Source organism: Echeneis naucrates, chromosome 12 (assembly GCF_900963305.1).
Source record: "Echeneis naucrates chromosome 12, fEcheNa1.1, whole genome shotgun sequence".
Taxonomy (NCBI): domain Eukaryota; kingdom Metazoa; phylum Chordata; class Actinopteri; order Carangiformes; family Echeneidae; genus Echeneis; species Echeneis naucrates.
This window is the reverse complement of record NC_042522.1, coordinates 535,001-561,012: the sequence shown is the minus strand read 5'-3', so window position 1 is coordinate 561,012 and position 26,012 is coordinate 535,001. Positions and strand designations below refer to the sequence as shown.

The 26,012-nt window shown below is 41.4% G+C and overlaps 1 protein-coding gene across 7 annotated transcripts in view; it reads left to right on the top strand.

Annotated features, from left to right (window-relative positions):
- Positions 1–1,701: 1,701 nt before the first annotated feature.
- Positions 1,702–26,012, top strand: part of dqx1 (DEAQ box RNA-dependent ATPase 1) — a 36,688-nt gene continuing 12,377 nt past the window's right edge. For 2 of the 7 annotated variants that reach the window (XM_029515006.1, XM_029515004.1), the window contains exons 1-7: positions 1,768–2,163; positions 11,287–11,668; positions 16,078–16,271; positions 21,433–21,868; positions 23,439–23,747; positions 23,834–23,933; positions 25,201–25,359. In XM_029515006.1, coding sequence (XP_029370866.1) covers positions 11,402–11,668; positions 16,078–16,271; positions 21,433–21,868; positions 23,439–23,747; positions 23,834–23,933; positions 25,201–25,359 — 1,465 coding nt within the window. In that variant the 5' untranslated portion in view covers positions 1,768–2,163; positions 11,287–11,401. The other 5 variants (XM_029515005.1, XM_029515007.1, XM_029515010.1 and 2 more) reach the window with 5 other exon arrangements.

Genomic DNA, 26,012 nt, shown 5'->3' with positions numbered 1-26,012 from the left:
TATTACTATCAGAAGTTGTGAGCCCTCCTAAATATTGTTCTCTGATCTTTACCATGAAGAAACAGGTATATATGTATATCTATCTATGTGTGTGTGTGTGTGTATTTCTTTGTAGTTCCAATAGTCAATTCTAATTGACTGTAGCTACCTTTTCTATGATATCTGGTAGTTCGACAGAACATTCTACAGAACTTGCAGCGTGCAGACATGTTAGCTGTCAAATGGCCACGTTAACCATAGAGTTGAAAGAGAAAATCCTTCTGTATGCAGTGGAGAATTCATTATATAAAGGCCTCCTCTCTAATATTAGCCTGTATTATGATGAAGCCCCGATACAATCTGCAGTTGAGTAAATAAGCCCCTGACTTAACGGTACTCAAATTTAATTTTGTATATTCTGACTTTAATTTGATACATTCAAACTTCATTCAATATGTTTGTTCCCATGGTATGAGAAACATTCTTTATGCATAAACTCTTACATCTTAAGTATGAATGATATGCACACAGATAATATGTTTGTCCTCCAGTATGGAGCACTAAGTACAAACAAATAGTATTGAAACTAGCTTCATCATTATTAGTATGATAAACTGTATAATAATGGGTTTTTAAGTATTCAATTATCAATCTTAGACATAATCAAAGACTGACTCAACATATTATCCATGTGCCAAGTAAAATAAACCTTTCGAAAACAGCAGTTATTATATGGTGGTGTTACATTACCACGTGTGACACACAACCTGAGGCCACTCGTTTTATGTTTTGTATGTAAAATCCTGACTAAGAAAAACTAGTACCTCACAGTTACCAGATACATGCTGTGCAGTGAAATGCTATAGTGGCATTATTCCTGTAACTGTCTGCTGCTATTGCTGTCCATCAGAAATATTCAGTTGTGAATCAGCTCTTCTGTGGAACATTTATTCATTCATCTTTAACCGCTTATCCATTTCCGGGTTGCGGAGGATGCTGGAGCCAATCCCTGCTCACACTGGGCGTGGGTGGGGTACACCCTGGACAGGTCGTCAGTCCTTCACAGGGCCAGCATACAGATTGAGACAAACAACCACTCCCACTCGGACCTACAAACAATTTAGAGACACCAATTAACCCAAATATGTATGTCTTTGGACGGTGGGAGGAAACCACACCGGCACAAGGAGAATATGTAAACTGTGTGGAAAATCCATCCATCCATCTTCTACCTCTTTTTCCATTTCCGGGTTGCGGGGGTTCCTGGCGCGATTCCCAGCTCACCTTGGGTGAGGTGTGGGGTACACCCTGGACAGGTTACAAGTCCATCACAGGGCCAACACACAAAAACAAACAGACGAACAACCACTCACGCTCGCATTCTGCGTGGTATATATATGGCCTTAATAATGTAAACATGACATCAGTGGTGGACGTATCCATCTGGGAGCTCCAGACGAGCAGTGATTTGGGGACACCTGCATCTTGCTAAATATAGAGAGGACAGGGAAATGCCAGGTTTGCCTCTGGATGCCTCTGGATGACATGTATACGTTATTTAAATAAACTTTAATTTTTGTGTCTGGATGAATTCTGGCAAAATTACAGTTATTGTTATTTACAATTTGACATTATCTCAGAGTCTATTTGTCCGTGTACAACCTGTATGGTAACTACCTGGAGGTGGTGCCCTGCACTGCCCATGTGACAAGGGCTGGAAACATTACATAAGCCTAATAACTGACTCTAACCAGTCTTTCATACGAATATGTGGAATGACAGGTAGGTTGAGGTTTGCAATGAACCGAGTGCAGAATTAACTGAAATATTTATCTCCAGTAAAAATACAAGTCTACATTGTGCAATTATAAAAGTGCAGAAAAAATTGAATGTATTTGAATCTGTTTGGACTCATCGTGTGTTTTCCGAGAACCCCTGAACGTCGCACGGGGCTTGACAACTGGACAGCAAAATATGGCGACTTTTAACCAAAGAAGCTAACCAATAACTGCGTCTTGAATCGTAGCTGTCGGTATTCAGGGAACCAGCAGACCGGTGGGATTTACTGAGACAAACGGTGAACGTAGCTCATCGTTCTTTTTTTCAACCGGTGTCTCCAATATGTGACGGCGGGCTGCGGGGGACGGTTGCCGTGTAGCTTCTTGTCTTCAATATGTCTCACAGGTAAGACGCCGTTTCACTTTTTCTATGGTATTCCTGTGTATGTCTACCCACGGTTTTGTGTGTGTGTGTGTGCGCGCGCGCGTGTTGCTGTATGTCTATTAATCCGAATGTCAGGTGACACGTCGTCCCTGGCGTAGTTGAAGTGGCTCTGAAGGCAGGTCGTTAGCTCAGGTGTCTTCAGAACAGTAAACCAGACCTGCTCCCTAATATGACACAGATATCATATTTGCGTACCGTTCACTAAGCTTACATATTCATTGTTTCAGTGCTTTCAGTCATAGATAAATAAATGAGGCCTACAATCAGACATTAGCTCAGACCCAGTTGAGTTTCTTCACCCAGGCTTGTTACAGTGTGGCATGATGAAGACCTGCTCCACACAGTCATGAACTGAGGTTCACTGTGTTTCTGAATCTTTAAAGTTACTTTAAATTAAATTTGCTAACACAGGTTATTGATTAAAATGCACATCATTTTCTTTTGACAGTTGTATTTTTTCCAGAAGTTTCTGTGATGTTATGAGATGAGACATTTTACGATTATGAAAATTAACGTTTGCAAAATTTCTTGCAAAAAGAGGACTTCCTGTTATGACTCTCTCTCTCTCTCTCTCTATATATATATATATATATATATATATATATATATATATATATATAGAACATCTACCAATCTGAGGTCATATCCTGTCTTAAGTGTAGGATGTGGGGAACACACCCTGTAAATATCATGTAAAGTGGACAGTATTTGTGTTGTTATGCTTACTTCCTGCGTCCAGTGAGTGGCGCTCTCACTCTGACTCACTATTGTTAGATAGATGTGTTCAGAGTGGGTCTCTGATCACATGGCCACACACTGAAATTGGTGCCATCGCCACACCCCACAGGAGTAATGAACAAAAAAGATTAGTAGAACTTTTAATCTTCAAAGTCTTGAAATGAGTGATTGTGCTTGCTTGGATAAAAACTGCAATTACTATGTCTAGTAGGTGTCGCTCTCTGTTTGACTCAGTAATAACAGACAGATTTGTTCCGATTGGGACCCTGATCATGCGTGGCAAATATTGGGCAGCTCGGACAATGAATGCTCTTGTTATGAGGACTTCCCACCTTAAGGCAACAAGTCAAAATTTGCGCCACACCACACCATGCAGGAATAATTGAAAAAACAAAAAGAGAAAAGGGTTTGATAGGTTTCCCTCTTCAGGGTCTTCAGATGATACTGAGCGGCTACTGAGTTCGTTCATCTTTTTAGGCGTGTTCCTGGAGAGTGACTTCCTTTGTCCCGTAGGTGTCACTCTAAGTCTGACTTAACATTAATAGATGTGTTCAGGGTGGGACTGTTCATGTGTGGTGAATTAAGACATGATTAGATAATGTATGCTGGAATTATGAAGACTTCCTCTTTTATGGCGAAGACTAGAAAACTCACCACGCCATGCAGGTATTATAATTTTGATAGATTTACATCATGCTGTTGAGATGATAATGAGCAAATATGTAAGTAATTTGGATGAAAATTGTATGAGTAGTTTATTAAAGTATGAGTATGAGAAAAAATCTAAATTTCAATCAAAATTCCTGTTGGAGTGAGGGTATAGATCCTTGAGACTTTTTTGTGCAGCTTGTCATGATGCATATGTGTACCAATTTCCGTTCATATACATCAATCTTGAGCAAGGAAATCAATTAAATGTGGCACCATGAAGACATTTTTTTGACGTGCATTTCTGCAACAAATGAAATATCTAAATTTCACAGTCCTGACAGTTTTCGGCTATGTAAACTTGTTAAGTCCTGACCATATTTTAAGAAAAAAAAAATCCTAAAAATACACAACCAAAGTAAACGAAGAATTGCTCCACAATAATAAGGTTTATATGCATGTATTAGGTGTCTAGGGACCTCAGAGAACATGTTCTCACATATATTGTCACTGAGAACCTGAGAAAAATGTAAAATTTGAAATTTCTATCCTTGCCTGTGTCTTTCTTCTATTTGACAGAGGGCAACAACATATACACAGTCGCCATTAAACCACTTCAGCTACTCATTGACTACACATTCACCAAATGTGATACAATTTGAGTAAGTGTGAATCCCTCACAAAGGTTTTAGTAAGGATACCAGTAAGGTTTGCCACAATTTGGCACCAACTTTGCTAAATGTGTGCCAAGTGTCCTGGATATGTTACTTTCCACTTCCAATGGAAACGGCAACTTTAACACTATAACTAAATAACAACTATAACTATAACTACATCTACAACTATAAAAACTCCCCCAAACTCAATACCTAACTCATGCACCCTACGCACACCATCACCTTTCTTCACCCGTTCGTAATAGCCTCCAGTAGTAAGGACCTTTTTATGCAGTGGTTTGACTTCAACTGGCTGCTGTAGTTTTTTGGTTATTTTGTATCATTGCATTCTGTAGTTTTTCCCCTTTCAGTTGTTGACTCCTCCTCTCATGGCATAAAGTGCATTATGTCATTTCTGATCACTGTTGGTACTGTTTGATTTTGTGTAGCCTATCCCAGTCTGTTTATCTCTGTGGGTTTCCGTAGTTTGAATCAGCCACTCACTCAAACTTACAGTGGGTGCTACGGGAGGAAACAGCAAAGCACAAGGCAGATGTTTGAGTTTCATTGGTGACCGTACAATAACGTATATGTTGTAATGTGAGATAGTCACCACTGAGCCCAGTCACCAGTTAAACTGAAACGCCAGATCGACTGACACTGTGGTATGAGCTAAAGAGTGAATGGGGAGAGGAAGCCATGAATCAGATCAGTAAAATATTAATTTCTGATTGTTTCACAGCGGTTATGGTCAACAGCACAAATAAACTTCCCCACACACTTCCACTCAACCCTGGCGTGCTTTTACAGGGTTAACAGCACACTGCAGCAGCATTATGCTGGTTTGGTCGGTTCAGTTAAAAAAAAAAAAAACAAAAAAACAAAGGCTTTATAAGTCATGTTCCTTATTTTCATCTGTTCATTAAATCAACTCTGAACCTGAGTCAAGTCTTTTATTGATAAGTGAAAAAAGTTTAGTAATTAGAAGAAACAAAATGGAGAAAAAGATGTGTACACTGTATGTTATCATATATTAGGTTATTGTACTGTATTTTTGCTTTATAATTGTTTTCTATACAGTTGAAAAATGTTTACAAACGATTACATTAAAAATAAATTAAACAGCACAGAAATATAATCAGTCTCAGATAAAGAGACGTAGAAAGACTAAAAAACTTCTAGTGATAAAGTTTTTTTTGTATGCTCATGAAAGTCAAAACAACTTAGGCTCATTATTCTTTATTATTACTATTCATTTTTGTCTGTGTGTTTGTGAATGACAATAGACAGGGAGGAAGGAGGAGGGTAACAAGTAGAACAGGAGAGTCGCAGAAAACGCGCGTTGGCCCATGCATTGCCCCAGGTTCCCTGTTGAAACTGTCCAGTCATTGGATGAGAGTTTGTGTGTACTCCTAAACAACCACCCAAGACTGAGCAAATTACTCGTAATTATTATTATTATTATTATTATTATTATTATTATTATTATTATTATTATTATTACAAAAATTATTACAAAAAACAACAACTACTCTCCATATTTAAGCTGTCGCGTTTATTTGTGCTGTTCAATGTAACCTCTATACATAACAATCAGAAAAATAAGGTTTAATTGATCTGATTCACCAGCTTTCTTTCTGCCTATAGGCAGAGCTTTACTCTCCTTGGCTCAATTGAACGCTATGAGCTTACATTAGTACCTCCTTAAGTACAATGTACAGATTCTGTACATTATCAGAAAAAAGGCAAGCCCTGCCCCCTCCTTTCACAGTAGTTCAGCTTGCAGTCAGTTCTTTGTCTGTGTGAACAGGAAAACCGGTTCCAAATGAAGCGCTCTCACTCACGCACACACGTGCATGTATGTGTGCACGCAAGCAACTTTATGATTCCTTTTCAGTTCACAGAATTGTTTTGTAAAGTTGTAAAAACTGATATTTATTCATGTTTTCATTGAGTACAAATCCTCTCTGAATTATGGAACTGATTAGATTCATTTATTGTAAACAAATATGCTTGTATGGAATTTGGAACTTCTGTAGACTCAGACTCAGACTGTAGACGCATAATTGTTTCTCTTTCCACTTAGCCGTAGCTGCCGAGACCAAGGAAAATCACAGCTTTAGATGTCTTTACATATTACTTTATTGGCTATAGGCTAATTATTCATATCAGATATTATTATATCCACTATTTAAGCAACATCCAGTCAGGTCGTGATCCAGGTTCTCAGGGGCAAACTGGGACAGTAATTCAGGCCAGCAATTTTTATTTTACCAATTAAATGTTCCAAACCATAAAAAAAATCCCCTAATGCCCATAGTTTATCTCCGAAACAAAGAAACAAGTGATTATCCAAGGTCATCTTTATAACTGAGGAAAATGTAAAGCCCTGTTAGATTTTGAAAATTTTCAGCAGATATATTTTGTGTTTCTTTAAATAACTAAACTGTCTGCTAAAAAAATAAAAGACTTACAGATGGCTAAAAAGTGAATCAGGATCAGAGTTGATTTATTGTACTGATTGAGCATATTTAAACTGAACCAACTAAAGTAGCATAAAGCTGCTTCTGTGTTTTAAACAGCGCCATGCTGTTGTTTCTGAGATTCAGAGGTTTGAGTTGGAGTTGCAGGGTTGAGTGGTTTATTTGTCCTGTTGAACATAACCACTATGAAATAATCAGAAAAATTAAGTTTTATTGATCTGATATTCTTTCTTATTGTAACTCGGTATGAGCAACAGTTCATTACTATACTCAGGTATTGATGGGTTCCAGATTGCAAATCAAGCAACTCAAAAAACTAGTCTGCCGTAGCAGGAAATAAACTCAATTACTGTACAGTATAGTATCTCTTTTCTCTCTTTAACTCAGGTGTAACTTCTAAAGCTGATCAAAAACAATGACTAACTAAATCCTGAGACATTAAAGGAGGGAGGTGGGGAGAGCATCCGGGTTGTTGGGGCTTGCACACTCCTAACCAGACTGGCAGAGGATGGTGTGCAGGGAATGTGCTGGCGCCTTTGAATAAGAGGAGTCCCCAAAGCTTTCCCCAGCTCTGCTAGGAAAAGTCTCCTCTTGAAACTTTTCCCCTGATTCCAGGTTGGGTTGATGGCTGTCCACACCACATATGGCGTTGAAAGCAGACACATCAAGAATGTTGTGGAACAGTGCCACAGGCCAGCGGGCTGTCATTCGCTTGCAGGTGTATGTACCAGTAAGCTGCAATAAAAAGAACAATAAATAAGAGATTTGGAACAATATTGAATCTGTCGTACACAAAATGCTATGATTCACATAATTAAAATAAAATGCATGGTGGATGAAACTTTACATTACCTTATCAAGGCAGTCAACGCCTCCTTTGTTGTTGTTGGAGTCCTGGATCATAAGGGGCTTCCTGTCCTCTGTGGTGCTGACAGTGGCGTCTTTGTGTAGCAAGCTCATCAGGATGACATTTCTATTCTTCTTGGGAACATATAACACAAGAGTGTGTGGGAAAGTGAAAGCAAATTTTGATGAGAGTGCCTCTCTTCCTCTGGTTGATACCAGTGCAGGGGGATGTTCAGACTTGTTCTTCCTTACTGTCCCTACCATGGTGAGCTTTCTTTTCAGCAGCTCCTGACCAAGAGCATATGATGTGAAGAAGTTGTCACATGTGACATTATGCCCTTGGAGACCAGTTGTCATGTCTAGCACAACACGCAGCCCTGGTTTTTTTTTCTTTTTTTTTTTTTCGGCCATTCCAGTACTGGGTTTCCCCATGTATAACTGCATATTCCAGGCATCACTGCTCCTGGTGTCACATGCTGCCCAGATCTTTATTCCATATTTCCCTGGTTTGCTTGGAATGTACACCTTGAAGGAATAGCGACCTCTGAAAGGAACCAGGTGCTCATGAACTGTCAAGTCAGGGCCTGGATTGTACATAAGTGGTAGGCGCTCCAGCCACCTGTCCCAAATGTTCCTGATGGCAGCCAGTTTGTCATTTTGCCAGCGGACGGGTCGTGTATCTCTGTTATCAAATCGAATAATTCTTGAAAGTGAAAGTGAGATGAAACTGTTGTAAGGACATAGTTGCCTGGAATATAGGCCTCCCAGACTCTGCATCCTACAGACTTTGATGCAGAGACCTCCCATGCCGATCACATGGGAGGATCGGCACATAAGCGCAGGAAAGAGATGTGTACCCGCAAAAGACATTGTTCAGTCTAAAATGTGTGTGTGAGTGAGTGAGTTGGGGTGGTGTGTATGGGGATGTTTTCTGTCTGATGGATGAATATAGTCTGGATACCCATTCATTTCCTATGGCAGTCACTTTTGACCAGGAACACAACAGGTGTAACAAGGTAACACGTTTGATTAAAACACTCAAATTCAATGAAAGAGGTGATCATCACTTTTATATGTTCAAGTGCATAGTGTGGAGGATATCATAGGGCCTTGAGGCAATCAGATGTAAAACACGATATTTATTAGTGTTTTAAGTTGGAAATCGTTCAGATTTGACCCGAACACAACAGGAAGGTTAATCATCCCAAAAATAACTTCCCTATGTTATTTATATCACAACAACCAGAAAAACACCATATGTGTACAAATCGCGAGCATTAGCTCATATATAGCACATTTTCAACTTTCTAACACTGAACATTGCGCCCAGAAATGACACAGCGAAAATTACCATCTCTTATGTGAAAATAAATACATCTACATTCTAAAAGGCAAAACTCAATATATTGATTCACTATAATATCTCCATTCAATTTATAGTTTACTCCAACTCATTCTTGGGCTTCCAATAGAAGTATTGGGTCAGCATGGAGTTCACAGTTGAAACATTTATTATGGTCACAGTTAAAGTAAGGCAGTGCTGGGCTCGAAGTGACAGAGCTCCCACAGGATTTCAGGCAGTAAGAGCCCCAATATCTGGAAAAGTTTCACATTTATCACCTTGGGCTACAGAGGTTGGACTTTCATGCAACCAAATATAACTGGCCAGGGTCATAGACAGGCCAACCACTGTCCGTGCCTTGTTCTTAGAATCTGTTAAAAAATATGTGAGTGGGCGTGTATCTACTGCAACAGGCGTACTGTAGCTGAGAAGATAGAAGTTTCATCTTCCTCTTAGTATGCAGACCAGTTTTATAAATGTAATCTGATAGTGACCAATTTTAACGAGTACTCACTGTATTGACAGTTAATTTTTCACTCAAATCACAGTAAGTTAAGCAATTTATTTTTATTAATTTCTAAACCACTCTGGCGATTCCTTAGCTCTGCTAACCCCCTCTTCTGCTCCCACTTTCTTTCCTGCTCTGCGTGCTTCATGTTCACTTACTCCTCTCCCTCCTTTAGTGATAATGGTACATGTCACGAATACAGGTTGTTGATTGATATGGAGGAGAGAATAATAGTGGAGGCGTGGCTCTGCACCGTAGCTAGTCCAACTTATGCTAGTGTAACTACCCGGTCTGCTGTAGTCAGTGCAGGCCCACCTAAATCAAATCAAATCAGATTTATTTATATTGTGCCAAATCATGACAACGTTACGTCAAGGCACTTTATATATAGAGTAGGTGTAGACTAAATTCTCAATAAAATAATTTGAAGAGACCCAACGGCTCCTCCAATGAGCAAGAACTTGGCGACAGTGGCAAGGATAAACTTCCTGTAAGAGGCAGAAACCTCTGGCAGAACCAGGCTCATGGGGGGCGGTCATCTGCCTCAACCATTTGGGTTGAGAGAGAGAGATATGCTCAGTCCTTCACCCAGCAGTCTTAAGCCTATAGCAGCATAGCTAAAGAATAAATGAACTTTTTAACTATAAGCTCTGTCATACAGAAAGGTTTTAAGCCTGGTCTTGAAAATTTCTAAAGAATCCATCCCTCGGACTGATACTGGAAGTTGGTTCCACAGAAGAGCCTGATAACTGAAAGATCTGCCTTCCAATTTACTCTTGCAGACTCTAGGAACCACAAGTAAACATCCATCTAGAGAGAGGAGTGGCCTACTGGGGCAGTAAGGAACTATGAGCTCTCTGAGATATGATGGAGCTTGGCCATTAAGAGCTTTATATGTTAACAGAATGAATTTAAAATCTATTCTGAATTTTACCGGCAGCCACTGAAGAGAAGTCTTGAAGTGACGCCTTAATTTATTTGGCTTCATGCTCTCTGGGGTCTCACGCGGTCTGCTGGCATTGCACCCTGAGAAGGACTGCAGTAGGCAGAAGATGCGCACAGAAAAAAAAATGTAACTCACAGTCACCAAGGGGAGAGTTCAGAACATAATTTTAATTTGCGGCTCTGTTGGTCTGTATCTCTGACTGTTCCTAGGTAGAGTAGTGACAGTAAGCTGAACCTACCATTTAATAAAAAAGCTGTGATGATGAGACACTGGTGCCTTTGGTTCACTGAAGAAGATCTACAGACTGTCTGAATGAAGCAAAATAGTTCTTCAGAGCAGATCATTTTCTGTTGGATGATTTAGGCATTAAGCCAATGTGCATGTCCTTCTAGGGACTGCATTAGATCACTGGTGAGCTGTAAAAATGATCCTGTTTTTCATGTCTTCATTTCACTGGACTTACCCGATCAGCCATCCATATTTCATCTGTTTCTAAATTGAATGACTTGGAAATGCACTGTACCCCACTGTGCCCTTTTATTAAAAGAGTAACACCATTTATAAAGCGATATCTGTCTTAGAGTTGATCTGTGTCATAGCCTGAGATGAAGGGCATGTGGAAGTGGGATCTACTCATCCCCAAAATGACAACCAGGCGTCTCTCACACCAACTGTGCAGCAGACATACTGACCAGCATTTGGCTGATGACGCAAATTCCAAAGCTACATAGCAAACATGTTCACGCCCTGGGGCCAAGTCAATCGAGAGACAGGAAGTACAGTGGCCCCAGAGCCTAACCTCACATTGATCTTTGTGGTGTAATTTGTTTTTCCTCCTCTATGCTAGCTGATGTACTGCCAACTGGTCTGCAGACTTGGTCTATAATCACCTACCTTGACTCATTTGTTCCCTCCAGGCAATAATCGTTAAACAGAATCTCACTTCCAACGCCGCCCTCTGCTGATCATATCAACAGTACCAGTAAAGCCCTCCACACCTCACCCTCCCGTGGGTCCCAGGTGCAACCATTGATGGCCCTGGAATCCTTGTCTTTGTCTTCCCTCCTGTCTGGAGACTTAGATGACTATGGAGGAGGAAGTGGAGAGGACGATGAAGGGCTTGGAGACATAGAAGTGAACCCATATGATGGCTTGCCATTTTCGTCCCGCTATTATGCCCTGCTGGAGGAAAGGCGGCAGCTTCCTGTATGGAAGCTCAGGCAGAGTGTGCTGGAGCACTTGGAAACCCACAATATGGTGCTACTCAGTGCACCTAGTGGGACTGGAAAGAGCACCCAGGTAAGCAGTAATTGGTTTGTAACTTTGTAATTTTCAAAATTAATGGAAGGTTAGATATGGGTCTATAATTGGCCAAAGAAGAAGAAGAACTCTACCTCTTCAGACACAACCACACACACAAGGACCGGGACGTTTGGCGTTTGGCCTCCTGACTGCAGTTCTGGAGCACCGACTTCTTTCGGCTAAACCAGCTTGTTTGTATTGTCAACGAAGATAGATACTACGCTTAGTCTAACATTACTCGTTAATGTTTGTTTGTTTTTGTTTGTTTTTTTTTGGAGTTGGCCTGTGTTGTAAGTGATGTCCACAGAAGACACGTGGTCATCTGAATGCAAGAGGTGTGCGTGTTCCAGGTAATAATACGGAGGAACATTATACATCGTGGCCACATTCTTACCTGGGACATGCACAACTCTTGCAAAAAAAAACCCATCAACAGCCTCCTTTCTTTTTGAGAGGGGCAGCGTCAGCAAGAAATGATTGGAAATGATGACCAAATTTGCTGTTTTAAATTTAGCCACAGTCTCTTCAGATAAACAGGTTATAGCTGAATTTATACCTTGATGCTGGTATCTTGATGCTGTGCAGTCAACTAATGTAAACTTAAATGTAATGAGGTAATGGTCGGTCAGAAGAGAGTTTTGAGGAAGAATCCTTAACTTGTCAATTTCAATGCCATATGTAAGAACAAGATCAAGGATATGATTGAAGCAGTGAGTTGGTTCATTGACATGCTGGGAAAAGCCAATTGAGTCTAGTAGTGAAAGAAACCCAGAACTAAGGCTGTCACTTTCTAGAACTATGTGAATATTAAAATCTCCCAGTATAATGATTTTATCTGTACTGTGTACAGATCCCATGTTCCTGCAACACCTGCTGGTCCCATATTTCATGAATTCTGTACTACAGCTCAACTCCATGAACTTCATGTAGCAACATGTTCCTGCCTACCCCCCCCCCCCCTTTCCAATGCCTATCTCACTCTCTCTCTCTCTCTCCCACTCTCAACCCAACCGGTCGAGGCAGATGGCCGCCCCCCCGAGCCTGGTTCTGCTCGAGGTTTCTGCCTCTTAAAGGAAGTTTTTCCTAACCACTGTTGCCAAGTGCTTGCTCATCGGGGGATCTGTTGGGTCTCTTTAAATAAATTTATAAAGAGTTTGGTCTAGACCTGCTCTATATGTAAAGTGCCTTGATGTAACTTTGTTATGATTTGGCGCTATGCAAATAAATATGATTTGATTTGAGTACTAACTTTGATAGAAACTCAGACAACTAGGTAGTTATTCTGAGTACAGATCAGGTGGAAGGCATACTGTAACTATCAGAACTGGTTATTCACCTTTCCAATTTGATTGAGAAAGACTAAGAGTGAGGCTTTCAAAATGCTTACAACCAGATTTTGGTCTAGGGTTGATTAATAGGCTTGACTGAAATATCGCAGCTCCCCTCCTTGACCAATGGTACAAGGGATATGAAAATTAACAAGAGTGGTGGGTATATATTCATTTCTACTGACAGCCAGGCCTCTATTCCTAGATATGAGAGTGGCCCAATCCACGGTGGGATGGACATCATCTCCCCTAATCAGACCAGGTCCGCCCCCAGAGAGCCTTCCACTTGTCTATGTAACCAACATTGTTTTTGGGCCAACACCTTGACAGGTAGCAGCTAAATGGCAATATACAATTCATCACTGGTTTGATTGGGGAGGGTGCCGGAGGAAACTACAGTGTCTGACATTGGCATCGTCCGACATTTAGCAAAATTACACACCAACTCCACATTAATCTTTGTGACTGAATGGTGAAGTTGGGTGTCGTTACTGCCAGCATAACAATTTTACCATATTTACATTTATCCTTCGCGGTTTCAGGTTTAACTGGATGTTGCCTCCTCTGGCCCCCGGGATACACTTAACTATGGCCACTGGTGTCGCTAACTTCACGTTCCTCAGAATAGAGTCAGCAATTACTAGAGTTGGCTTTTCAGCGGGTGTGTCACTGAGTGGGGCGAACCTATTGGAAACGTGAACTGGCTGGTGGGGAACTGGGGGCTGCTGCCTACGACTATGTCTCTTGTCTTGGACAGTCACCCAGCTGCTCTGACAAGATCCCGGCTGCTCAAGAGCTGCTGAGGGGAGGAAACTCTCTCGGCTGCCCTAGGGGCTGCTCTAGGTCAGCCCGCACCGGCTACAGGGTGACGGCTAGCTACATTAACATAAGCTGGGCTGGCTAAGGTGCCCTAACCCTAACCCTAGCAGCGACTCTAACTTGCTAATTATCGCCTCCATTTCTGCCATCATCCTGCATCTATGACAAGAGGTACTATCTTAAAAGGAGGCAGGGGAGTAACTAGACATATAGTACACAGGGCAGGAGAGGAGTGGGGGAGTTGGAAAGGGAGGAGGAGAAAGACAGAGTGGAGGGAGAGAGCTTGGTCATCGCTTATCATATTGTTAGATTAGCTGAGCTACAAAATCATCTGAATTGTTTAGGAAATGGAAGAGAAGTTGAATTCTTAGGTAAGTATATGTTTGATAACAGTTTACTGTCTATTAATCTAGGTGATTAACAGAGACAGCATGCGAGGTAGCACACAGCACAACCACCAGTGACCGGAAGTGACATAACATGCTTACCGCAACACGCTTGCGCAGTCCACCCAAACATCACTAGTTACTAGAAGTAACTAGTAACTATAACTAATTTCTTTTTAAAGTAACTTACCCAACACTGATCACCATCACACAGTAACCATGGTGTACAGGTCTTTGAGCCTTTGACTTACTAGTTGAACCTTATTTGGCAGCAAGAACCTGAACAATCTGTAAATAGTTTTCTGTCTATGTACTGATGAGTGATGAGACGGTAACTCTTAAGTTTCACATTCTCTCTCTCCCTCTGAGCGCTCTTCTTGTGAGACTTGGTTCAACATATGCGGGGTGCTACCTTCCCCCGGAGCTGGTTGAGTTCAGGGTTAAGAGCTCAGCAAGTATATTAGACTGTCTACTGACCAATCAATTATCATGGGAAAATGGCTTGCCCATTCCCAGACGAGCCCATTGATGTTGGCGGTAGAACTGGGAGAGGAGCTGAAAAGTGAGAGAAAAGTTTGTGACTTAGTTAACTTTAAATTTTTCTTGACAAGGTAAACGGACTTGCAACAAAGTCCTCTTTGTTCCATCAGGGTTGGAACTGATATTGTTAAATAAGCAATTAAAAAAAATAGAAACATACATTTATGGGACACATACAGTAAATTTTGTTGATGTGATGGGGATTTAATATTATAATCCTGGTAATTTAGTTTTTGGTCCTCCATTGTAAAATATTCTTTGCGTTATCTCCATGGTGTGATTAGTTGTACGCAACTGGCCGTTTAATGTGAATGCGCACTGGTCTAGATGGGAAAACCCTGGGTTATATTAGCGAGTTGATTGCAGCCCTCTAGGTAAGTGGAGCCAGGCAACTAAAAGAAATCCCATGCATGTTAATCTAACTTCATGATACGGGCTCCTGGCCACTTCTCCTTCGGTTATATTTTTTCCTTTTAGATATGTAACAACCACACTGGACACAACACATATAACCATTGATGGTCATTTGAGGAGAAGTGTGGGGGATAGAAGTACACTCGGTCCATCACAGAATATGACCTTAACAAATTTGGCATTAGACCAGTGGTTTAGAAACTGGGAGCTTACAGTATGTGCTCTCATTAAGTGGCAGACCAAGGGATGCTGCCACGGAGCCTTCCCCTCAAAGATATAGCAATATAGCAGGAAGAAATAGCTGCCATGTATACATTGACAATGAAGAAACACTTCCTTATGTCCACCATATCCTGTAAAAAAGCCAAGGCTACAGAAGACTGGAAGGAAACTTCCTGCAAGTCTGCATACTATTTCTCAAAAACTGACTAGTTGCTCTGCACCAGGTAGTTGATTTGGGATACACGGAGGTGACAGGGCCAGTTCTCATTCACGCTCCCTTCAAACCAAACTCAGCCACTGAGCAAACTGGGACCTAAGGGCCCAATGTATGAGTTTTCTTTCACATCAATTGACAGTTTAACAAGATCCCTGAATGGCAGTTGGCTCGAGAGTGATTGCAACCTCCATTTGTAGCAAGAAAGAGGTTTTTGACACCGATTCGCCTGATTCCAGCCACTCCTGGCTGTTGGAATTTAAAAGGAGCTTCTGATGAGAGCATGAGATAGGCATTCAAACTGTCGGTAGACTGGAACCAGGTGAGACTAGTCAGAGACCAGCTGAAACCAGACTGAAACCAAGTTTAAAGGCTCAAAGTGTGCTTCTAAAAACCTGATGCTGTGTGTCACCACTCCTGCTGGTATCATATTACCACTTTAAGCTGTCATTGAGCTTGTCTTCTCCCTCCTCCCTCCTCCAGGTGCCACAGTGGTGTGTGGAGTATGCTTTGTCCTACAAGTTTTCCCAGGGCCTGATCTGCTGTTCCCAACCCTACTCAGTGGCAGCAGTAAGTTTGGCCCTTCGTGTGGCTGATGAGATGGACCTGAGTCTCGGTCTGGAGGTGGGCTATAAGGTGCCTTATGATGATAGCTGTACACCAGACACCCTGCTCAGGTGAGGATGAAAACAGTTGATAATGTGGGTACTGATTCAATTTCACCGTGACCCTGACCAACAAAGGTAAACCAGTTTCTTCCCAGCACCATGGATAGCTAGACTCAAAATCACAAATATTTAAAATTGCAGATTCTCTCTTGCTTTGAGCAACAGCACTAACTGCTATGCTTCCATCCTTCCTCATTGCTTATTCAGTCATTTCAAAAACTGTCCAAAACACTTAACATTTCATCCTGGCAGCCAATCATTAAGTTTTGTTCATGACAAGATTCATTTCAGTTCACTAACACCTATGCAGCCAGGATTTGTGATTTGTTGTCTATACCAGCATAAAGTGAATTTTGGAATAGGTGGAGGCAAACAAGATCCACACTTTGGAGTCTTTGTTGGTCAGGAAGAGAAGAACACATCTGTGGGAGGATTTGAAATGGGATGCAGTTGGGCCTCAAAAGGAAGCTTCTGCAGGATTAAACCCTGAGCTGGAATAGCTGGGAATAGCTGAAGTCTTTGAACAGTTTAATTGTGATTGTCTGAAGGCTCTGCTGTTTTTCATATGTAAATGTTTTTTAAACTGTGACAACACCTGCAAAGCTGTGCCATTTAAAAGACTCAGTGCTCCCTGGGGATTCTATGATACTTAAGTAGTGTAACAAATAACAATAATAATAATAATAATAATAATAATAATCAAAATGAAGCTAGTCACATCCATGAGTTTCTTAAATAACTGCTGTGAGGCATCAGCACTAATGGCTATGCTGCGGTGCTGCCCTGTGAAACGTACAGAAGCCTGCTATATTTGAAAACCTCAGTTTGTAATCAAAGATAGGTGAAGCATCTGTGACACCGCAGGTTTCTGAAGCTGAGTGAGATGCTTCACTGTCGTGTCAGTGACCATGTCAATCATACACTCACCCATTTGGCATTCAAAGAAGAAATGTCCTCCATGAAGTAAATTCTTACTAAAATTTAAACACCTCCCCCCACACACATAATTGTAACAAAGTAACAAATTATCTAACATAACACACACATCAAAGATTACAAACGAGTTAATTTTCTTCTTTGTGGCAGACACTTGTTGAATCTGCTGTTGCCGAAAGACGTAAAAGAGAGGAAATCAGGTTGTCCGAACTCAGGTGTCAGATGGGGAATCTCTTTATTCACATCAGCCCTACTAACAACGTAGTCAAAGACAGAACCACCCAGAAAAACATGACATGCTTCTTATACCTAAGACAGGTTACATGTGTGTGTTGTGTGGATTGCCTTCACACTTATCTTGAACTTCAACCATAGTGATTGTGCAGCACTATGTGTGTGTGGTGTAGTTCTGTCCTGGCACCCAGATGTCTTCTACTTATTATTTTGAATTGTTAGGTGCCAGAGCAGGTCCTGATGACCTGACTCTCATATTGATGCATGAACAGAGATAAGGCCTCTGGACCCTGTCGCTCCCCTACATATCCCCCCTGAAATCACTATATTGATTTAAAATACATATATTGGTTATAAATGATATGATAAAATAACATTGCAAAACTAACCTAAAAACTAAAACACAAAATGATATTATTACTGCTAATACCTATGTCAAGAGTATATGATGAAAACAGCTATTATGCGTGAGCAGGTCTTCAGCCTATATGTGAGCGCCTATGTGTTATCTGAAAAAGTGTGTGTGTATATTTGTGACACTCAAACTCACATCTAAAGATTTCAGTCCATTGAGTCCACCAACAGGTCTTAATATCCATGTCCCCCCTGTCGGGCTTTTTGTACTCAGAACTCCTTCTTCTCTTACTCTGATTCGTCTTCCAAATCATTGGCATTGTTCAAATAATCTGGTGTTACGAACCACTGCACGTCCCCCAGTAGTCCTTGGATCACTGGACGCATGTGAGTCATTTGTCCATTTGCCAGATTATTTACCATCCAAGCTCCCTGCAGCAACATCATCATGTTCGTGTGTCTGTCCATTGCTCACAAGCACCATCTCCTCAGCATGGAAGGATGCGATTGTGGTAGTCGCATGCAACTGTTCCCCCAATGCTCTAAACAATTCACTGCTGTAGTTAGTGTACCTCTGTTGATTGTAGTAAATATAATTTATCCAGGCCACATTCTTATTAATTGTAATCCAGGGCAATATGGACTCTACTCCTGTCTTCACCTCATTTTGTGCCTTAAATTCATCGATAATCCCTGTTGGCAGTCCTATTGCATCTAACTGTATTCCTTCGTCCAGAATGAAATGTTGCTTTGATCTTTGAGGTTGATCTGACTCCACTTCCAGTTTGACTATTTCATTCACTCCTTCATACATAACTACCATCGGAATTCGCAGTCTAACTAAAGCACATAATCCAATCCGCCTTAATGGGAGAACATTACGCAACACATACAAAAACTGTCGGCTACAGCATTGGTCTGCTCACTTATCAGGTGCAGAACTGGGCTGGGTCATATTTACAATTTCACAGTCTTGGTTCCTTCAAATCAAATTTTATTGGTCCGATAAATATTGTGCATCCCTATTCTAAACTAGGGGTGCGCTTCTTCCCATGGCTTAAACTTTCCTTTCGGTACATTGTTGTAGTTGATTGTGATTGATTGTTGTCTTGTAGTATATTTTACCCACTTATACCACCTATTATTAGCAGCCTCCCAAAGTTCCCGGTGTCACCCATTCCCATGCAGTGTACTTGTCTCATCTAACTTGTGTCTCAGCATATTTTTTACTTGTAACAGTTGGTGTGCTCTGAACCTGGTGTAGGAAATCTGGTACAGGCCCTCGTACTGTCTGGATGGATGTTTGTTTTTGCATCATACTCATCTGAATCAATGGGAGTGGCTCCTTTCATGGTCTGGTGCTTTCCTTGTGGCGTCCTGCAATCGCTTGGATCTTCTTGGGCCTGGCTGGGGCTGGTGGGTACTGGCTTCATCTGTCCCAGATTGCCCAGTGACATCAATAGGAGAGTCCTTGTCACTAGTTTGCAACACAGCCATTTTCCTTGTCGTTCTCTCTCAGTTTTATACTGCCCTTTTTGTCTTTCTGAACCTTTGTGGTGCACTGATGTAGGTGATACCACATCTTGCTTCCTTCCACCTGGACAGCCGTTGGCGTTGCTCTTACAACTTTGTAAGGTCTTTCATGCCAAGGCTCGTGGCACTATCACATTAAACTTCATCTTCTGGCACCACTGGCAGGCCAGATCCTGGTCCTGGTTGACCTCTTGGTTTTTTTCCTGCAAGTATATAGATCTATTGATATCAGTTAGTTGTTTCATGTATGTTTTTATCTTGCTCAAGCGACGGTCCCTTATGAGGGCCTCTTAGTTGTGGTGCAGGCATAGGCCTAGCAGTGAGCATTTCATGCGGTGTTAAATGCATACTTATTTGTGCTTACATGTGATAGCTCATTACTGCGATTGGAAAAGCGTCAACCCAGTTCAGTTTGGTACAAGTGCATATCTCATTCAGTTTTGCTTTTAAGGTATCGTTGATTCTTTCAACCATTCCTTGACTTTGTGAATGATACACAGCTCCTAATTTCTGTTTAATTTTTAACTGCTGCAAAATGCCCTTTGCAACATTTCCACAAATGCTTTGCCATTGTCAGAGCTGATTTCTGACAGAATACCAAAACGGGATGACTTCTCTGATTAGGAATTTGATGACATGCTCAGCTGATGGGTGGAAGCAACCCCATCAAAAGAGGAGGAACTGTCAATGACTACTAACATGCACCTTTTTCCATGGACTGGTTTTATCATGTGAACATAGTCAGTCACTAGGTGTTTGAATGGACCCTCTGGAACTGGAATGTGTCTGACAGGTGTTGTTATTTTTTTTTTTTATTTTTTTTTTTTTTTCACACTTTTTCAGCACATACTTCACACTGACTTTGCACTTCATCCACCATGGCTTGCATGTATGGTGACCAGTATCCTTGTAGTTTTATTTTCCCTAACACCCTCCTTACAAAGTGACTTCGGGGATCAAAATGGTTAATAGCGTCACAGGTGTCACCAGAAGACCATCGTGCAACCTCCACAGTCCTGTCTCACTCATCGTTTTTCATCCGTCCTGTTTGTCAAAAGCATGCACCAAGTCGGGGTCACCAATTATGTTGTGGCGGAAAGAGGTGGAAAAGAGGAAATCAGGTTGTCCGAACACAGGTGTCAGATGGGGAATCTCTTCATTCACATCAGCCCGACTAATAACGTAGTCAGCCACCAGAAAAACGTGATATGTTTTCTTAGACCTAAGACAGGTTACGTGTATGTGTTGTGTGTCTCTGTCCTGGCACCCAGATGTCTTCTAATTATTGTTTTGACTTGTTAGGCACCAGAGCAGGTCCTGATGACCTGACTCTCATATTGACGAGACAAGGCCTCTGGACCCTGTCCTTCCCCTACAAATTAAATAAACGGTAATAAACACTTGGGATGCAACGGTACACTTTTCCTACAGTTCGGTATGTATTACGGTTTTTGGGCTATTGTAACGTTACGGCTTCACTAGAAAAGTCAAAAATATTGCATATAAAAATTATTAAAAGCAAGCACAGATACAGGATGGTCAAACCACATCCTACCATAAAAAACAGAGCAATATACAATAAAAAATAAACAGCAAACATTATTTTAGCCACACCGTGGATTTGTAAGAGGTCGGCGCCTCTTCAAATTGTCTTTTTTAGTCCTGTTCACTTGCCATGTTTGCTCAAGGTTCACTCTCCACTCTGTTTTCCAGCATTTGCATGCCAAGCGTTGATTGGCTCCTGGGAAATGCAGGGACTTCTGATTGACTCTGAAGGCAGCAGGAACAGAGCGTGCTCTGGGCCTTAACACTGCAGTGCTGCTTTCTCTACTGTGTCTGCTCCAAGTGTATCTAATCGCACAACATGCGCTGAACCAAGTTTTGATAAAGTTTTGTGACGGGCCAAAACATACCAAAATACCGTTGTTTGCCATTATGTATTAAACCGAACAGGACGTATTGAACGATTAAGTTAAATGTTGAATATTGTTGCATCCCTAATAAACACCATGAGCACAGGCCGTCTACTTCAGGAACTCAGCGAAAAACTTGAAATTCATTCATTTGAATGCTTTAACTTCATTCCTCTGTTTCTTCCTGTTACTCCTCTCAGGTTTGTCAGTGACTCTCTCCTGCTGGAGGAAATGATGTCAGACCCTCTACTGCATCAGTATAGTGTGGTGGTGTTGGATGAGCTTCAGGAGCGCACTGTGCCCACTGACATGCTGCTGGGTCTGCTGTGTGATGTCTGCCGCCAAAGGCCAGACAACTTCCGGGTGGTTTTACTCACTCATCCAACACTGGCTCCTCGTCTAGCTGTCTTTCTTGGAGCTTCTATCGCTCACATCTCCCTGGATGGCCAGCTGGCTGACACTGCTGTTAGACACCTGGAGAACAAGGGCAGTGGGGTAGACATGAACAAGATGGAGATTTTGTACAGGGAGCTCTCATCTGGGAAGGATCCAGTAGCTGCTGCCTGTCAAATTGTGCTGGACCTTCATAGAAGAAGAGAGGATGGAGATGTGATGATGTTTTTGGCCAGTGTACAGGTACATACACTATATTGCCAAAAGTATTTGCTCACCTGCCTTGCCTCACACATGAAATTACGATGTTGGACAAGAAGAACTTGCTCATGTTGTCATGTCATTGTCTTGTCATGTTGGAACAGGAAGGAGCCAACTGTCCAAAGTCTCTTACTATACCATATTCCATATGGAATGGTATGGTGGCATACCAAGAGATTTTGGACAGTTCCATACTCCCAACTTTGTGGTAACAGTTTAGGGACGGTCCCTTCCTGTTCTACATGACTGTGCACCAGTGCACAAAGCAAGGTCCATAAAGACATGGATAATAGAGTTTGGTGTGGATGAACTTGACTGGCCTGTACAGAGTCCTGGCCTCAACCCGATAGAACACTTTGGTGATGAATTAGAGCGGAGACTGGGAGCAAGGTCTTCTCGTCCAACTTCTCGTCAGTGTGTGTGACCTCACAAATGCACTTCTGGAAGAACGGTCAAAAATTCCCATAAACACACTCTAAACCTTGTGGAAAGCCTTCCCAGAAGAGTTGAAGCTGTTATAGCTGCAATGGGTGGACCCATGTCAATATTAAACCCTATGGATTAAGAATGGGATGTCACTTAAATTAACATGCGAGTCAAAGCAGGTGAGGGAATACTTTTGGCAATATAGTGTATCAATTTGATTACAGAGAAGGTTTACATTTTTTTTTTTGTGTTTCTTTGTTCAAAAATGGATACCACAGATACTTCATTCAATCGAATTCACACACAAAGCATACGTTAGTGACACTCAAGGATAGTGTTAAGCTTAGAGTTAGACAAAGCCACAAAAGGATCAACTTAACAGAAGAGAAAGGTCCAGTCTCCCTGCTGAACAAAACAACCCAACAATTACAGAGACCTGTTATAGATGTAAAGGTATTTAATATAAGATATATGGACTTTCAAGACCTTAGGAGCCATAAGTTAATATGGTCAAAATTTTGAAGTTAAGAATCTGAATCTGAAGTTAAGAATAATGTAATGGAGAAGCAAAGAAATAAGTCTATCAAGTCCATCAAGTACTCTATAAGTCTGCACACACTGTAACAAAGAGGAAGACTCAGTTTTAGCTGAACTGCAGTGTTTCACCAGAAAGCCAGACAGCTGGTGCTCTGTAGGTGTGTGACATCCTGTTTATATCAACAGACTCTGGTACCAGGACTCTGTCAATGGTTCCACTTACTGCTCGCAACTAGAGCTACTGACTGTGAAAGTACCCTTTTAATCTACTGTGGGTACAAACTGCTGTCTTCATAGCAGCCTTCTATGTACCACCAAGTGTAAACTTGGAGGAAGCTATGTCAGAGCTCTATAACATGGTGTAATTAGTGTATGCATTATCTGAGCACATACCTAAGTACTATTGTTTTAAGTGTGATGTTCTTTTTCTATTTGCACTGCAGAGGCTGGTTGAGAAACAGTATCTCGTTCTCTTGTGTATGCAAATGTACATTCAGAATGACAAGAAATCTTGAAATCCTATCACACAGACATACTGAAGGCCAATAACTGATGACCTGTTTCACTGTCATTGCTCGTGTTTGTGTAGGAAATAGAAGAGGGTGTGTCTCTGCTGGAGAAGGAGTGTGTAGCTCTGAGTCCTCAGCTTGGGCCTCTTAGAATACTCCCCCTCCACGCTGGACTGGGTGGGCAAACTCAGCGCGTTTATGAATCTGACCCTGTGTCTTCCACATTGAAGGACAAGGAAAGCTCTCAGGTTATGGACACTGGCTCACTGCGTGGAGCCACAAGTGCGGGGATTAGGAGGAAGGTTATTGTCACTGATTGGCTGTCAGAGTCTTCGTTCTCTCTGCCAGGCATCCGCTACGTCATCGACACAGGCCTTCAGCTCAAGACTGTGAGTTTATGCTGAGTGCTGGCAAAGGAAGAAGTCTTCATTTCCTGCTCACCTGGTATCATTCCATCCGTTTCCTCTGTCCTCAGGTTTACAATCCACAAATCAGAGCCAACTCACAGGTCCTGAAGACCATCAGTAAACACCAGGCAGATATGCGGGCTCAGAGGGTCAACAGCTCCCTCCCAGGTAGGCCAAAAGTCACAGCCACTGATTTGGTGACTATACTTGGTGCAAAGTAGTCTGAAAGTACTATTAATCTCCTTTTCTAATAGATTTTTGTTCCCTAATCACTTCTCCTTCACCTCAGTGGAAGTCTTGATGAGGTCAAGATAATAATGATAAATAAAATTTTGTTTTTAAAACTGACAATGAATAGACTTTAAGATTACAATGTTTAAATGTGATAACATGAAAGGATTACACAACCACCTAAACGTTAGCCATTATGAATTATTAATTTATTAAAAACATTCAATTGAGCAAGAGGTCAAAAGATATTCAAACATGACAAGGTGAGTTGCGCGGTGGAGAGGGGGAGAGAGATAGAAAGGGAACAAGAACAGATGGAAAGAAAATGCATATAAATGTAAGCAAGAATATACAGAATATACAGAGGTTAACAGATTGACTAGTATTTTAGATATTAGCACTAAATTAAAAAAAAGAAAGTAGAAGAAGTGATGCCAGAAATGATTAACTATTGCAACAGCAGATATTGAGCAGGAACATCGGGCAAGGAAGATCCTGGACCTGAGGACAGGGCTAAAACACAAGCTACATGAAAGAGAAGAAACAAACTACATTACCTGACTTTTTATGTTTTAACATACGTGCAGAGAGGGGAGAGGTGATCAATGCATCCCCCAGCTGTCAAGGCCTATAACAGCAATATAGCAATAAGCCTTCATTTAGAGAGTGAAGTGGCCTGCTAATTATTATTGAATTGAATTATTATTATTATTAAAATTAACAATAATAATAATAATAATAATAATAATAATAATAATAATATCTGCTTCATTTGGAGATACCCTACATACAGGTGACATAATTTCAAGCAATTTAATTTAATTCAAAGCAGCAGGTAGCCTGCAATCAATCTCCAACTCTTCTGCCATTTGATCCAGGCTGGGGTCTGGCTGTCTTCTTGTCTGTGTGTTAAGCCCAGCAAAACACATTTTAGTGGTGATCGTCAACCTGTACAATTTTTTCTTTATCTCAATATAATTATAATTGTGACAGAAATGTATTGATCATTATTGGTATAATTGATTCATACTACCTTTTGACAGTCCTTGATGCCACTTCTGCTGCCAAATGTTTTTTTTTTTTTTGTTCAATTTAAGCTGAGGCATCTGAACTGAGAATATTTATGGGCTTGACATTCAAGTTAGATGTGCTCGAGGTTTCCTGTTTTTGTACAAGTACTTGTCTTTTCCTGGTGGGTCTTAAGGGCTGTGCCTGCGACTCTACTCCTGGTCTCTGTATAATGATGGGATGGCAGAGGCTCACTGTCCAGGTGTAGTAGAGGAAAACCTCAGCCACCTGGTTCTCCTACTGAAAAGGCTGGACATCGCTGACATGGGACAATGCAAGTTCCTGGACAGACCAGGTAAATAGACCCTCACTCTCACTCGTTAATTTTCTACTACTTATCTTTGGGGCTAACAGGGGAGTCCTGGAGCTCATCCAAGTCAACACTCCAGATAAAGGTGGGCTACACCCTGGACAGGTTGCCAGTCTATTGCAGGGTAAACACAGACATATAGAGAACCATAACCACTCACGCCCGCACTCATGCCTACGTTCAATGTAGAGTCACCAATAAGCCTAGGCATGTGTGTCTTTTGATAGTGGGAGGAAACCCATGCGAGCAGGATAAGAACATGCAAGCTCCACACAGACTGGCAGTCGATCATGAGGTTATGTGCATGGACAGATTCAGTTCAGTCGCACCTATGGAGCCAGGATTTGATGTTTGTTGTCAATACCAGCATGCAGTGAATCTTGGATTAGGTGGAGGCAAACCTTTGCAACCTTCATTGCTCAGGAAAAGAACACATCTGAAGGAAGTCTTGAAATTAAGTTTCTGGAGTATGAGGCCCTGAACTGTGATAGCTGAGAAGGTTGAAGTCTCTGAACAGTTTTCTTGTGATTGTCTGAAGACTCTGCTGGTTTGCATACGTATCCATTTGTGTGCCTCTGTCCCACAGTAATTTGTGAACAAAGTGAAAAACATTTACTTTAACACATACAGAGTTAGTA